Source organism: Canis lupus, chromosome 21 (genome assembly GCF_003254725.2).
Source record: "Canis lupus dingo isolate Sandy chromosome 21, ASM325472v2, whole genome shotgun sequence".
In the NCBI taxonomy this organism is placed as follows: Eukaryota; Metazoa; Chordata; class Mammalia; order Carnivora; family Canidae; genus Canis; species Canis lupus.
Window position 1 is genome coordinate 41251458 of NC_064263.1, and position 16906 is coordinate 41268363.

Sequence of the window (16906 nt, forward strand, 5' to 3'; positions counted from 1 at the left end):
TTTCCAGTTCTCAATGGCTACAAGTGGCCAGTGGCTACCATATTGGACAATGTAGAAGACTATTTCCATTATCACAGACAGTTATATTAGTTAGCCCTGATCTAAAGTGTTTAAGTAAAATGAATAAAAGCTAGAGATAAATACTAACATTTGAGGCTAAGCACCAATTATGAAACATGTAAGATAATATATTTTATAAACTTTCAGGTTTCTTCCCCAAATATGCAAACTATGTTTTCCCTGACTCTACCCCCTCCTTCATTTGCTATACCCATTGTCTATAAGTCCCACTGCATTTTCCTTCAGAATGTCCCTTGGATGTGCTCCTTCTGCTGCCCTACTAATCACCAATTCAATCATATCTGAATTACTAAAACAGCTTCCTAGCTGGCACTCCTACCTCCAATCCTTCTCATATATGACACCAGAAAATGATCTCCAAAAAGCTCCATTTTTGTCATTTTTGTACCAAAAACTCTAAAAGGTCTCTACTGATAACTAAATTCTTCTGACAAGCCACCAATGTCCTACATGATCTCATCACCCACCATACCTGGCTAGTCTCATCCCTTATTATTAATGAACAAATTCCTATCAAGAACCTACCACTGTGAATATACCTGGCTAGTCTCATCCCTTATTATTAATGAACAAATTCATATCAAGAACCTACCACTGTGAATTAAGGCATTATGAGGAAAAAGGAAGACACAGGTCCCTATCTCCAAAAGATTATAATCCAGGTAGAGCCCTAAAATAACATTACCAAACAATAAATAACTACTATGTGGTATGGATAAAAAGCAATGTCAGTTTCTCATGCTCCTGCCATTGCTGGTTTGCTCACCTGCCCTGCCTTCCTCTTGGGCTCCTTTATCAATACAAATCCTGTCCAGCCTTCAGGACTTTACCTCCAAAGTCTCACCTCCTTCTGAAGTCCTTCACCAGCACTTCTCTTGAGCACATTCTGATCTCTCCCTTCTCAGGAATCCTGTATCAACTGTAACTCCTATCACATGGTCTGGAGCTTAATTAAATACCATCTAAGTGCCTGAGAACTAGGGCTGGCTACTAAGGACCAGGGGGAGAGAGGAATTAGCAAGGGCCAATCTCTTCTACAAAATGAAAAAACATTCACAAAGTTTAAATGGAAAAAGATGTTTACTATCACTTAAAACAAAAGATACTTTTCCCTAGTAAAGAGAATTTCCAAATGAAAATCATACCAATTCAGGGCCTTCACTACAAAGCTGTTAATAAATAAGATGATTCTAATCTTAACTTCAGCTTCTAAAAAATTCTTACTTACCCATGAGACCTACAGATGTCAGTCATTTTCTCTTTGGTTGTAAAATCTGCAGGTAGTTTAATGAGATGAAGCATCAGCTGACTGTAGCCCCATGAAGACAAGTGTGAATGAGGCCTGCAAAATGAAAAGCTCTAAATAAATTGAATAGGAAATACGTTCCACAACCTGTTTTTTCAAATCATCTGATAGATAAGAATACAGTTTAATTTTATTTGTTCCATTATTATTATAGTTTTCAAACATTTCTACTTGGCTTTTGAAAAATTAAAAATAGCTATGTTTCCTATACAAATACCTATTTTTAAAAATTACACATTTTAGGTCATCAAAAGCAAAGAAACGTCTATAATCCATCACTCACAGACTGCCACTGTATGTCCTTCTAGACCTTTTGTATAGGCATATAAGATAGGCACTTGGGGGGGCTTTTAAAAAGCTCTCCTAGAGGAAAACACTAGGAACATTTCTAATACAGAACACGTATCAGTGTGTATTTTTTAATGAATTCTTTTTTTTAGTCCCAAGCCATGTCTAGAAATTTCCAGGGAGAAAACATACAATTTTCTCCCTCTACTATAGATTGTATCAAGGACTCTTAATGTGGATCCATGAAAGAGGTTCAGGGGGATCAGTTTAACCTGAAATCATGTGCAAAATTGTGCAGGGATGTGCATTTTTCCTGAGAAGGATCATCAGATTCTTATATAAGATCTGTAACTCAGGGATCCCTGGGTGGCGCAGCGGTTTAGCGCCTGCCTTTGGCCCAGGGCGCAATCCTGGAGACCCGGGATCAAATCCCACGTCGGGCTCCCGGTGCATGGAGCCTGCTTCTCCCTCTGCCTGTGTCTCTGCCTCTCTCTCTCTCTCTGTGACTATCATAAATAAATTAAAAAAAAAAAAAAAAAAAAAAAAAAGATCTGTAACTCAAAACATGTTCAGACCCACTAAGTCTCATTACTACCATGATTTGAGCCAGTCTCTTCCATCACTATTCCTCAAGTAAGCCAAGAATGCTACATGTGAATAAAGGCATTCCATTCCAAAAGAACTGTAGAGCTTAGAAAGTGCGCTTCTGTACCTGGGGTTTCCTTCATCGTCCATTGTGCTGGTGCTTGGGGGAGCATCGTGGGACACGGCCAAAAGCAGCCAATCCAACCTTAAAGACTCTGGTTGCAGAAGAGACTCAAGAAAGGAGGGCCTAAAAGAAAAGTGGGGATAAAAGTCACCAATCTTCATGCCGAGAAAGGAGACATAAAATCTGGGAAAGTGAAAAAAAATGTTACCAGGGGATCAAAATAGTAGGTGAAATAACTTGAAAACGCTCTGCTATGAAATGTTTAGAAATGCTGGTGAAAATCTGACAGCTGGAATGCCTGAGTGGCTCAGCAGTTGAGCATCTGCCTTCGGCTCAGGGTGTGATCCCGGAGTCCCAGGATTGAGTCCCACATCAGGCTCCCTGCATGGAGCCTGCTTCTCCCTCTGCCTATGTCTCTGCCTCTCTCTGTGTGTCTCTCATGAATAAATAAATAAAATCTTAAAAAAAAAAAATCTTACAGCCTTTTAAATGAACAGGTGAGCTCAAGATAATAAGGTAAATGTCTAAAGGCCTAAAAAGAAAAAAAGAGAGAGAGAGAGAGAGAAATAAAAACCAGCATGGCAAATGTAAATCAATCAGAGGAAAAAAGGTGATCAGGGTGGGAGGGGTGGGGGATGGATGTTGCTAGCTTCAACAACTAACAGCAATGCAGAAATAGGAAATGAGGCCTCAGCCTAAAAAAGGGACAAAAAGCTGGAACTGAGATCCACAAAAAGATGAGATTCCTCCGAAAGCTGGAATATTATCAGTAAAGAGGTTGACAATAAACCTACTGAGCAGCACAGACAACAAGGAAGCTTATCTGTCTTAGCGTTAAGACCTGAAGCAGGGGTTAAATGTACACTGATCATCTGAGAATCCCTGGGGGATGAGGGGGATGGTAGGGAAGAGAAGTGTGGTATGCACACATTTATAGTGTGTGCTGCGGACTGTGACAGAGGGTAGTGGCTGGAGGCGTCCTCTTCCATAGTAGGGGCCTCAGCATTACGGCAGTTGGCAGTAAAAATGTTACAGTACCTTCCACAAAGAAACAATGCCCTATCAAGGCAAAGGGAGTCTGCAAATATTCTCGCCTTCTCACCGTTGTTCTTCAGGCCTCGATTTCACCAGACTGTCTAAATAGGCCAAAAACTGAGCAGGATGATGATGACAAAGTTGCGTGACATCCGAAGGCAAAACAGATGGGTAAAATCCGATTAAGGACCGAAGGGCAGATTCTCCAAACCTCTCATACAATCTGCATTTAAAAACAAAACAAGTTAGTCTTCACTTCAGTGACATGATGTAACTTGGTTACACTAAGCACTTATTAGAAATAAAAATAACAAGAGACTGCCCACCATGCAACTGAGTAAAATTTTAGAGATTAAGACAAAAATTTTAAAAATATGCTTTATTCATATAAACAACATATACGACAACTTACCGGGCAGCATAAGCAATCAACAAAGGATTGTCAAAGGGGACTGAGTCATTCAATAACTTTAGTCTTGTTGGGAGGTCTCCTTGTTCCATCTCTATATATGTAGGATTGGAACTTGCCAATTCTGAAAGATAAAGCACACCCTTTTCCTTTCATCTCATAGCTGTAAATATTCAGTTCATGAACACATTCATTCAACAATCATTAGTCATGGATCTACTGCGTGCATGGCACAATGTTTAAGCACTGAAAGACAGATAAAAAAAGAGTAAGACACAATCCCTACTTTTAAAGACCTTAAAATCAAATTGGGAGGCAAAATACACTATAATTTTTAAATGAGAAAAGAACACACAACCAAGATATAACCCACTATCACCCTAAAAAAAGTATAACATATTAGCACGTATCTGTTATATACTAAATCAACAGAATAGATCAATCTACGACCAATACCAAATTTCTCATTTTTCCTAGAGCCAGTGCCTCTACTCCATGTTTTTGAACAAAATAAATTACATTAATGGGTGACGGGCACTGGGGGTTATTCTGTATGTTAGTAAATTGAACACCAATAAAAAATAAATTTAAAAAAAAAATAAATAAATAAATTACATTAACTTAAATTTTCACCTATTTTTAACGAACATCAGTTATAGCCAGGTCAAGTGTGTGATGATCTAGTTAAAACTACTTGTAGTTTAAAAAAAAAAAAAAGAACAAAAAACAACTACTTGTAGTTTAAAAAGATATCTCTGCACACACACACACACACACACACACACATACACACATATGAATCTAAAGTGAGTATTTTTAAAATATTTTAGTTTTAGTCTCTACACCCGATGTGGGGCTCAAACTTACCACCCAGAGGCCAAGAATCATATGCTTCACTGACTGAGCCAGTCAGGCACCACTAAAACGAAGTAGTTTTTTGAAGTAGTTTTCAAAGGGCTCTGAGGACAAATCCTAAGGAACGATCCCCAAAGCTGTTTTCCTTAATCACATCATTAGCAGAAGGGTAGCATCTGTTCAGATCATTTCTAAAAACCCAACCTTCAATTTCTGATATATGGGTTTTTTTTTTTTTTTTTTTAAGATTTTATTTGAGAGAGAGAGAAAGAGAGAGAGAGAGAAAAAAACGGGAGGAGCAGAGGGAGAGGCAGAAGCAGATTCCATGCTGAGCATGGAGCTGGACATGGACTTCTGGAATCATGATCTGAGCTGAAGGCAGATACTTAACCAACTGAGCTACCCAGGTGCCCTGATATATGGTTTTTTAAGATCATTTTTTCCCACTTTCATTATTTCCTATTTGTGTCAGGCAGTAAGTAATTGAACAAATTCAGAGAAGGCAACCAGCCTTCTTTTTTTTAAATGTGAAAATACTAAGATGCTATTGTGCTCTATACTAATTTCTATGTGACAAGGCAATCTGATTATTACCTTTCAATCCTTCAATAAAAGTGTCCCAAACACCAGGACTGTTAGCGTAACTAAGCTTGACACTCTCCTTTGCTCTTTTCAAGTCCAGGAGGAAGAAGTACTTCTTTATGAACTGACAAGCCAGAATTTCAGGAGAGTGCTGTTGGAAAGAATGGTCCGCGTGTCCGCTTGTGGTTTTGGTCTCAAAATTCAATACATTCAATTCCAAACACAACGTTGTCAATTCAGCCAGGTCCTTCTGAAGACCGTCAGCTATGCTGCACGGAGCACATACTTGGAAAAGGTCATCCGAGGGCTCCTTCACACACTCTGTAGATTCACATGCTGTTGGAGCAACAATTTCTTCATTGCCTAAAGAGTCTCTTTTTTCATTTTTGTTATCTTCATCTAATATTCCCTTTTTTGACTCTTCAAACAACAGCACATCCTGGTTTGACATCGTAGATGAGTGGCCAATATCTGAAACGCCTAAAAAGTCCTTCACGGCAAATGCTTTTTCTAACTGTGGAAGCCACTCCTGTAAGACCATTCTCAGAGACTCGGGTTCAAACAAAACCAGTGGATCTTGTAGCTTGGTCCTATACAAGACAGACCAATGTGAAATTTAGGCTCCATGTGTTTTTTTGTTTTGTTTTAAAAAAAAAAAAATTATTTCATGCTAAACAAACCTACTGAATAAAAGACTGATCTGAAATGTTACTTTTCAACTCTTTGACAATTATCTCAGCAAGATGAAAATACAGAGAGTGTTAACTTGAATACTAATTGTTGAATTTCAATTACCAATGAGACTACCTCTACCCCACACTGTCTGAGGACCACTACTGACGACCTTGAAGTCATTCCCATTCACTATAAAACTCTCTCATCCTCGGGGCACCTGGGTGGCTCAGTTAAATGTTTGCCTTTGGCTCAGGTCATAATCCCAGAGTCCTGGGATCGAGCCCCATCAGGCTCCCTGCTCAGGAGCCTACTTTTCCCTCTGCCAACCCCATCCCCTTGCTCATGCTCTCTCTCCCTCAAATGAATAAATAAAATCTTAAAAAATAAATACTCACATTGCTTCTGCTGTCGCTACTTTGAGCTCTTGGAACTTGTCTTCTTCTGGAGGTTGACTAATTACTTCTTTTTTGTCCCTAGAAAAATGTGAAAAGAGTTGGAGGGGATTAGAGCTTCCTTGGACAAATGTTTCTAAGTGCTCACTAAGTGGCAAGTACTGTACTTAATACTACATGACACAAACAGAGGAATATAGAAAAATGGTCCATGGCTTTAAGATGAATAAACTCGGGCAGCCCTGGTGGCCCAGCGGTTTAGCGCCACCTTCCGCCACCTTCGGCCCAGGGTGTGATCCTGGAGACCTGGGATCGAGTTCCACATCGGGCTCCCTGCATGGAGCCTGCTTGTGTCTCTGTCTCTCTGTCTGTCATGAATAAATAAATAAAATCTTAAAAAAAAAAAAAAGATGAATAAACTCAAGTGAGAAAGAAAAGTATGCAAATAACTATTACATAAATGAGAATAAAATAAATGCTAAAGAGCAACACAACTGAGCTACGAAAGCACAGTAAAAGGAATAATTATTCTGATGAGGCAATCAAGGGATACCTTCCCCTGGAGGCAGTATGTGTGTTAGGAAAAATGGTGCAGGGGAAGGGGTTGAAGGGTGGGGGTGGGAGGAATGCAAGTGAAAGAAACAGCGTGAGGTGTATCCACCCAGTACTCTGCCAGGACTGGAATTTCAAGTGCTTGGAAGGATGTGGATGGAAGTGAGGCTGGAAAGATGGGCTGAGGTCAGACTGAGGTGGCTTTCAATGCCACGGCAATCCTGTACTTTTTTCCCTGTTAAGTACATGGATTCACAGACCTATCCTATTTCCTCTGACTGTCCATGTTCCCTGGGCCTATGGGGCTCTCAGTTCCTGAGTGAGTGCTGAACCTGTGTGCTTCCAATGCTCAGATCCCCTGAGAAAGTACGTGCCAAGACATTAATGCCAATGCTTTCATCTGACAGGCCAGAGAGCATTAGTAACTTAGCCAAGGTCACATGCTAGTCAGAAGCACAGCAAGGACAAGGCCTCAATTGTTGATCATCCTACTCTTAATCTAATACTCTAACAACCCAGAAGTTTGAAAAAATTGGAGGGAAGGGAGAGCAAAAATGAAACAGGAGCTAACTTAAAATTCTCTCTCAAAAGACTCGCCATGGATGGATGTCATTTTCCAACACTTAACCTTTATGGCATTCACATTTTTTAGTGAACTACACAATCTACAATGAACAGGGTCATACATGTGCCTTCCCTAATAGCACTGTCTATGGCTTTCTCCAAAATGATAGCTGAGTCCTCTAGAATTTACCCAGATTTATATGCAAGAGCTTACTCAGTGTCTTCTTCCTTTGGGCAGATGACTGGACTCATATCCTCTTCACATAAATGCTCATCACCCCTGGGTTCTGGTCTTATTTTCAGATCAGGGCTAGTATGAAGGGTGCCAATCTTCTCAGTAGTTTTACGTACAAAGCTAGAAACACTAGAAGTCAAATAGCAAAAAAGTAATATGAAAAAAACCCTCATTACTCCCAAGAATGGAAAATTCTGTATCTGCATTCTCTATTTTCCTGTACTCCTAGTAAGGTAATTTGGACTTAATACAAAAAAAAAAAAAAAAAGGTTATGCTTATAGCAACTTCCCTAATCAACTACGTATTTCCTATAAGGCCCATGTAAAATTTACAATATAATAAAGATTCACTTCATTGGATTCAATGCTAAAGAAAAAAAATCTTTAACTCCAGCTATGTCTGTAATGTTTCTGTCAACTTAGGCAAAGGAGGCCATATGATCACCTGCCTCAGCCTGGCCAGAGAAATAACAGAATTTCTCCATGACACTCAATGGCTAACTAGTCACAATACAGCCTCCTTTATAAGCAAAACTGTACCCAGTAATTGAATCACTATACTGTACACCTGAAACTAATAACACTGTATATTAACTATACTGGAATTAAAATAAAAAAAAAAACAAAAAACCCAAAACAGAAAACTGTATCCAGTAAGACTCAGATAAGCAGTTAAGTAGCTTTACAAAGTCTGCTCTCAAACTTAAATGCTAATTCTAGGCTCACAGAGTAGTTAGAAAGACTTCCTAAGAGTCTCCAATTCTGAGCCCAAACTGAGAAAGTATCAAGAAATGACTAATGATATATAGGAACTGTTTCTATCAGAGATGAGGAAAAAACAGATTTTTCAAACTTTGCTCTGTCTGAAGTGGAGGACACATTTTAACAACTTGAATATCCAAGTACTCAAAGAAGGAAGCTAAACTGCCCAAGACAGAAATGAGAAGCTAATAGCCTCAGATAAATAACACATTATATAGAAATAACCAAGAGGCTTTCATTTTTTCTCATTTAAAATGTCTTTCTACAGGGCACCCCAGCTCAGGTCATGATCCTGGAGTCCTGGGACCAAGCCCCACATCAGGATCCCTGCTCAGTGGGGGAAGTCTCCTCCCTTGCCCGCCTCCACCTCCCTGGATCATGCTTTCTCTCGAATGCACTCCCTCTCTCAAATAAATAAATACAATCTTTTTAAAAGTATATAAATAAATGTCTTTCCATTCTCAGTGCAAAAGTACCTAATGTGACAACTGAAGTGAAACCAGAAACAGGATTCAGTGCAAGACAGATTAGTTTACCTTTCCTTGACAGCCTGAAGAGACACAAGAGGAGATGGAGAACGAAATGATAGTGGAATGCCGAAGGGGAGAAATGTTTCATTCTTATCTGTCTCAAATGTCACGGGAGCATGAGAAACACTGTCTGATGAATGGAATCGGGGAAAAGAAACAAAATTTAATCACACAGGAGGTTTTTTTTTTTATCTTTAGAAAAATTCTGAAATGAATAAACCAAAGGAAATGAAGGGTTCCATACCAAAATCACAACTGACCCAGATACAAATGAGCAGAACACAGGTTTACAAGATGCACGGGATGGTCCACATATAAAACACTTAGGCAGGTACCTTCATTGTCCTACTAACCCTGCATCCCCATAAGTCAAAAAGGAAGTTTAGAGTCTCTATTAATCTCTTCTCAATAGTTCAGTCACAGGAATACTCGAACATCGAAAAGTGAAGGCCATGGCCCCCAAAACTGTGGTAATTTTTCATTCCTGATGGAAAATAATTTGGTTAGTCAAGATAAAATTGTTCTACTCCTTTGGTTAATGACTTCCTTTCTTAACTTTTCCAGCACAATGATGCATGACCAAAATTAGGGACCGTATCGATGTTAGCCTAAGCAAGAGGGGGAAAAACACGACTGAACATAAACCCACTCTCCCAGGGGCAAGCAGATCTACAGGTCTGAGTGGAAAGTCTATCAACATGATAAAAATTATTAACACCATGTAGAAAATTAGATGCACAAGTTAACCCTGGCAAATAGAAGTCACAGAAAATAACTGCTTCCTATCAGCAGCCAACAAAGCACACTGCCATCACCTTCATTTCCGCGTGAGCTCCAGCACGGATCTGGCTGGTCCTCTTCTGGATGTGAGGCAAATTCTTTGAGTCTCTCGTCTTCTGAGAGAGTTTGGCTGTGAAGGGAACAAGAGTCCTCATCCGACTGACTGCCTCTCCTACTACTAATGATACGATATATACCAGAGTCCAAGATGCTGAAACTTTCCTACAAATAAAAAGAATCCCCAAAAAATCAAAGTGAAACTCCTTTTTTTTTTTTTTTTTGAGAAAAACCAATATGAATAAGTGCAAGTCAATAACCACAATTATAGCTTAATAGAACAAGCTGGTGAGCAAGATGTAGGTCCCTGGCAGCTGGATCACTTTCTCGTACGGATGACAGAACGCTACCATCTTTCTCTAGCTTGCCTCTGTGAATCCTGGCTGTGAGACTGGGGCAGTAAGGAAGCAATCTTGAGCTACACTAAGACTCCAATGAGCATGAAGCATCTGAAATCACATATTAGGAGCAACTCAACTTGTGCTAGAGGCTATATGAGTTATGTCTGGAAACAATATAATAAATAATGATAAAATAAAATGTAGCTCCAAGACACACGTAACCAGAGGCTTCCTAAGGGCTGCCCAACAACTGAAATAAAGCCTCCTCTTGACAACTCCATCCCCTTTCCCCTAAATCTACTATATGGAAAGAAAGATAAGTTTTGGGATCTTAAGGGATATTTCTTTTCTAAGGAAGAAAAACTTTACTGTGCAGATAAACCCTTTAAAAAGTAAAAATACTGGGGAAGCCCAGGTGGCTCGGCGGTTTAGCGCCGACTTCAGCCCAGGGCTTGATCCTGGAGTCCCACATCGGGCTCCCTGCATGGAGCCTGCTTCTCCCTCTGCCTGTGTCTCTGCCTGCCTCTTTCTCTCTCTCATGAATAAATAAACAAAACCTTTAAATAGACAGACAGAAAGAAAAAAGAAAAGAAAAGAAAAGAAAAGAAAAGAAAAGAAAAGAAGAAAAGAAAAGAAAAAGAAAACCTACGTGTGATGAAATGGAGCTTCTCCGACTGCTGCAAGCTGAATCCAAAGGTTCAAATTTTAAAATCAATTCTTCCAGTTGAGAAATTAGATCACTATAGGTTGTGAGGTCCAGTTGAGACTGAAGTTGAGACTTCAGATTCTCCAATTTATCTGCAGTCAAAGATTTTCTTCCCTAATGAAAGGATAAGCAGAAATCAAATAGAATAGCTTACTATTTTTAACTAAATCTAAATTCAGTGGCCAATATACTGAAAGAGGTATAACAGAGAACATAGAATCTCAAAAGTGCTTTAAAAAGATTTAACAAGCTAGTGAAAGACTTAATGAGAATCATCTTAGGAATTAAAAATTGAGAGTTATTGTACATACAATCATCCCTCTTAAAACAGGGCCTGAAACTCAAGGAAGTTTCTGAGAATGTAATTTTTTTAAAATGGGAAGTATACCCACCCTTTTTCTTACCCTCTACCCACACCCACCCCTAGATTTGTCTGCCATACTTCCTTTAGTGATTTATTGCTGCTTTATCTGTAGGTCCTACAGACAGGTCTAATAAAGACAAGCAACTTTCTAGCACACTCTTGCAAGCTAGGGTGGTTTTAACAACCCAGATGGGGATTCCGGGGTGGCACAGCGGTTTGGCGCCTGCCTTTGGCCCAGGGTTCGATCCTGGAGACCCGGGATCGAATTCCACGTCGGGCTCCCGGTGCATGGAGCCTGCTTCTCCTTCTGCCTATGTCTCTGTCTCTCTCTCTGTGTGACTATCATAAATAAATAAAAAGTTTAAAAAAAAAAAAAAAAAAACAACAACAACAACAACCCAGATGAACGTGTAAGTCTCTGACTCACTCTGCTGGCAATAATAGAATTTTGGAAAAGACAGCAAGTGCGAGCAGCCAGGTTCCACAGGCCTCTCCTCAGCAGGCGCTCCACACAGCGTTCCACAGACAATAGAGAAAGATGTGAGACTTTCCCGTTTAGGTGCAAACAGAACAGCTCGTTCTTGTAGACGGCCACATCCTGAATATCTACAAAACCCACAGGGGTGAACACACAGAAGGTTAACCAAATATTCCATTTCCATGTTGGCAAAGACTGAAATTATTTTAATAAATTCATTTTATATGGAGTTTGGTTTGCCTAAATTTCATCTCTATTAGAATACTTGCAATTCAGTGAAGAAATAAAATTTAAAAAAAAAATCAGTGAAGAAATATTTTAGACACTTCTTAAAAGATCAAAAATAAACAGAAACACATCTCTCTTATCTAAAATGCTATGTTTACAATGCTACTTTCTAAACAAAAGGGCAAAGGAAAAAGAGAGAGACAAACCAAAACAGACTCTTGACGACAGAGAACAAACTGATGGTGACCAGAGTGGGGAGGTTGGTGGGGGAATGGGGGAAACCAGTGATGCGATTAAGGAGGGCACTTGTCGGGCAGCCCGGGTGGCTCAGCAGTTTAGCGCCGCCTTCAACCCAGGGCTTGATCCTAGAGTCCAGGGATTGAGTCCCACATCGGGTTCCCTGCATGGAGTCTGCTTCTCCCTCTGCCGGTCTCTCTCCTCTCTCTCTCATGAATAAATAAACAAAATCTTAAAAAAAAAATAAAAATAAAAATAAAAGGAGGGCACTTGTCTGTCATAGTGAGCACTGGGTGATGTACAGAATTGTCAAATCACTATATTGTACACCTGAAACTGCATTACACTATGTTAATTATATTGTAATTAACAACTATATAAAATAAATGATACTTTCTGTGAAAAGAAATTGAGGATCTAAGAGAGCACTCTACATTAGAAACCAGACTACAACATTTCTGAGAGTTACAATCTGATGTCAATGCATGGATTTTTTTTTTCAATGCATGGATTTTAATACCATATATAAATTGACAAACAATTCATGAGAAAATACTTATCTTGGCAGAACATCATGAAAGAACTTAAACTAGTTTTTTATCTCATTTATAGGTGGAATCTAAAAAAGCCAAATAAGTATGGTAACCAGGGACTGGAGCGGTGAAGAATGCTGGTTAAGGAGTACAAACTTGCAGTTAGAAGACAAATTAAGTTCTAGGGATCTTTTTTTTTTTTTTCTTTTTTTTAAGATTTTATTTATTTATTCATGAGAGACAGAGAAAGAGGTAGAGACACAGGCAGAGGGAGAAGCAGGCTCCATGGAGGGAGCCCGATGTGGGACTCAATCCTGGGACTCCAGGATCACGCCCTGGGCCGAAGGCAGACACTTAACCACTTAACAGTTTTTTTCCCCATAAGAATTACATATATTTACATTTGGATATCTGAGATACACTTTTCACCCAAATTACTGCTCAGATCCAAAGACCACCCAATCTGGGAACCTCCCTCAGCTGCCTGAGCCAGCATTTCAGATAGGAGATAAGCTGTCTCCAGCTGGAGTGGCTTTGCAAAGTCCACTCTAAAATGAAGAAAAAATGAAGTAACCTGGTGTTGTCACCGTCCTCCTCTCCAGCCGTACTTCTGGGATGAAGCACCATCCTGTGACTCCCCAAGGGGCTGCCCTGTTAGTTCTCCATGAGGCTCCCAGGGGGTTCCAGGCTAAGGGGAGGGCTCTTCAGCTTTGGAGTAGACAGGTGTTCCAACTCATAGTCAAATGCTGGACAGCCACCCAGCCATCCCAAGTTCTAGGGACCTAATGCACAGCCTTGTGATTACAGTTAACAATTCTGTATCACGTACTGCAGAGTTGCTAGGAGTCTAGATCTTAAATGTTCTCATCACAAAAGACAGTAATCATATTGCAATATATATAGCTGATCCTTGAACAATATGGGTTTGAACTGCATGGGTATGGATATGTGAAATTTTTTCCATTAATATGGTATAGTAAATGTATCTTCTCTTTCTTATGATTTTCTTAATGTTTTCTCTTCTCTAGCTCACTTTATTGTAAGAATACAGCAAATATTACATATAACATACATACAAAGTATGTTAACTGTTTATCAAGTAAGGCTTCGGGTCAACAGCTCTGTGGGAGTCAAAAGTTACATGCCAGTTTTCGACTGCCCAGGGGGTCTGTGCCCCTAAGTCCCACTGTTGAAGGGTTAATTGTTTAACTGTATCAAATCAGTACTTCATATACCTGAACTCATACAGTGTATATGTCAATTTTTTAAAAACACTCCTTTTCAAGGGAGAACCTTAGCAACTTAATCCACAAGAAATCAGTATCAAGCAGATCAGTAAGCAATGGTTCCTCTTTTTCATACCTCTACAAAGTAGAAAATGACCCAGAAAGATAAGATACACACCCTGAGTAGCAATGACATTTCTGGTTTAAACTAAAGAAAATCAGAGATTGGGATCCCTGGGTGGCTCAGTGGTTTGGCGCCTGCCTTTGGCCCAGGGCATGATCCTGGAGTCCCAGGATCAAGTCCCACATCGGGCTCCTTGCATGGAGCCTGCTTCTTCCCTCTACCTGTGTCTCTGCCACTCTCTCTCTCTCTCTCTCTCTCTCATGAATAAATGAATAAAATCTTTAAAAAAAAAAAAGAAAATCAGAGATTGATTTTCTCTGCATCAGCCAATAAAATGCTGTTCCCCAAGGACTTTTTGAACCTCAAACTATTAGGAAACAAACAGAAGCTAAACAAGACTTCCAAAGGGGGTAAATATTCGTGTTAAATAGAAGGAAAAAATATAACCCATTTGATCCTTAGCAGTGGTTACTAATACTTAAGGATAAATGAAAATTATATTTAAAATTATTCATGAAAGGGCTCCTGGGAGGCTTGCTTAAGCAGCCGACTCTTCAGCCCAGGTCTTGATCTCGGGGTTCTGAATTCAAGCCCCATGTTGGGCTCCATGCATGGAGCTGACTTAAAAAATAAATAAAATTATCCATGAAAAATTGAATAACTGAACACAAATTTACAAGTGTATGCTAGGGAAATATCTTAGAGTGGGAAACATCTATGATGTTAATCTTTAAAAGAAAGTCACCTCAGTCTATTTTTCTACTTTTCACGCTGCAAAAGAATTCTCCTACGATAATTAAATCTTTTACAAGCATGAGGTTAAACATTACACATATGGAAGAAAAATATAATTACCTTTGACCTCACTCCAGAGAAGAACTTGAACATTCTGAGGAATGAAAATATAAATTCCTCCTTCTGTCCAAGTCAGCACACAATGCTCACTATAAAAGAAAAGGGAAGAAATTAAGAGAATTCTAGTTTGTTTGAGTACAGAAGTTTATTCCTGTACACAAGTTTATTCACTGTAATTCCCTGCAGTGAGACCCTCACATCAGCTATTAAAGTAAACTGAAACTACAAAGAAAACATAACAGTGATCTAGTTAATCAAGTCCTAACACCTCTTTCATGTCTGTAACAAGAGCCCCTTAAAAAATAGCACATTATGATGCCAAGTTGAGAAAAATTTAGATACACTAAGAATCTTCTAGAAAAAGAAAAGGCTGGCATTTTACCTAACATTTATTAAAGCACCTAAATTTCCTATTACTAGTATGCAAAGGGCACATTCAAAACAGACTACACACCTCAGCACAAATCAATGCTCTAGTGAGCCACTTTTAGGGATGGTAATATTTTGATGTCCTTAGTTGTGTGCAGGCAATAAAAGGCTGAAAACCCCTGGTCAACTATCTGCCAGGAGCTTTATCAAAGGCTCTACCTATATCATCTAACCTTGGGGTTACTCCTCAAGATATATGTGCTTTACCCTATTTTATATATATATATATATATATATATATATATATATATATATATATATATAAATAAATAAATAACCTGAAAGTCAAAAAGATGAAATAATATGCCCAAGGACAGTCTGGCTCCAAAACCTGGAGTTTTTCTCTAAACCTGACCTCTATACCTTTTCCTCTACACCTCTTTCTTCTCTCTTTTTTTTTTTTTTAAGATTTTATTTATTTATTCATGATAGTCCTATGGAGAGAGAGAGAGAGAGAGAGGCAGAGACACAGGCAGAGGGAGAAGCAGGCTCCATGCAGGGAGCCCAACATGGGATTCGATCCCGGGTCTCCAGGATCGCGCCCTGGGCCAAAGGCAGGCGCCAAACCGCTGCGCCACCCAGGGATCCCTCTTTCTTCTCTTATTTACACTGACTCACTCCTCTATTATCCAGAATCCCGACTATTCCACATAGCTGCATTTTCATCGTCAGAGATTTCCTAAATGCCAAACCAAGTAACCCTTCCTTATTTCCTTTCTTCTTAATGCTCAAGCAGGGGCCAACCCTGCTGATTGTTCCTTCCTTCCTGAATCTTAGCTTAGGAGTAGCTAAGAGTCTGGTACACTGCACTTCCCTGGTTCACCTTTGCCAGTCCTCTGGTACTCTCTATCTCTGCTCATCTCTTTCCATACTCCTTTGTTTATACTTATTCATTTACTCTCTGAAGGCTGCTACTATTTCTCATGTACCAATGAGTAATCTGGTTCTTCCCTTCAGTCAGGGCATCCCAGTTTATAATGCTCTCACTCTAGCCACCTCCCAAGGATCACAAAAGTGCTACTTCTCTCTGGAATCCTCTGAGAGCCCTTGGCAACCACTCTTCCTCCTGCACTCACCTTACTTCCTGTCAACCCTGTTCATATGGCACTTAGTCATGTATTGCACTGTTGCAACCCTTATTTTTTATTATTGTTAAGCTTTGTAGAAAGATCACATCTCTCCAACAAATTATAATCTTAGGAACAAGGACATTAGGGTGCTTGGGTGGCTCAGTTGGTGAAGCATCTGACTCTTGATTTCGGCTCAGGTCATGAGCTCAGGGTCAGGGGATCAGGCCCAGTGTTGGGCTCCATGGTCAGAAGGGAATCTGCTTGAGATTGTCTCTCTCTCCCCCTCTGCCCCTCTTCCCCAATATGTCTCTCAAATAAATAAATAAATAAATTAGAAAACAGAGGCCTTTTCCTAATTTATACCATTTTTATTTACACCACCTGAGATCATTACCTGAGCTAAAGGCAGACCCTTAACCAACTGAGCCACCCAGGCACCCCCGACAATCATGATTTTGACAATAAATTTGATACTCAGCTTGGAAAGATTCCATAGGAAATCT

At 39.6% G+C, this 16906-nt stretch overlaps 1 protein-coding gene across 6 annotated transcripts in view; it reads right to left on the minus strand.

Annotated features, from left to right (window-relative positions):
- Nucleotides 1–16906, minus strand: part of HPS5 (HPS5 biogenesis of lysosomal organelles complex 2 subunit 2) — a 44652-nt gene that overhangs the window by 5161 nt on the left and 22585 nt on the right. For 5 of the 6 annotated variants that reach the window (XM_025459688.3, XM_025459687.3, XM_025459689.3 and 2 more), the window contains 12 exons: nucleotides 14905–14993; nucleotides 11651–11829; nucleotides 10803–10973; nucleotides 9791–9977; nucleotides 8982–9105; nucleotides 7663–7812; nucleotides 6336–6413; nucleotides 5278–5855; nucleotides 3832–3952; nucleotides 3487–3642; nucleotides 2388–2507; nucleotides 1310–1423 (listed from right to left, as the gene is read on the minus strand). In XM_025459688.3, coding sequence (XP_025315473.1) covers nucleotides 1310–1423; nucleotides 2388–2507; nucleotides 3487–3642; nucleotides 3832–3952; nucleotides 5278–5855; nucleotides 6336–6413; nucleotides 7663–7812; nucleotides 8982–9105; nucleotides 9791–9977; nucleotides 10803–10973; nucleotides 11651–11829; nucleotides 14905–14993 — 2067 coding nt within the window. Of the gene's footprint in view, nucleotides 1–1309; nucleotides 1424–2387; nucleotides 2508–3478; nucleotides 3643–3831; nucleotides 3953–5277; nucleotides 5856–6335; nucleotides 6414–7662; nucleotides 7813–8981; nucleotides 9106–9790; nucleotides 9978–10802; nucleotides 10974–11650; nucleotides 11830–14904; nucleotides 14994–16906 lie in introns of those variants that run through there. The other variant, XM_025459692.3, reaches the window with a different exon arrangement.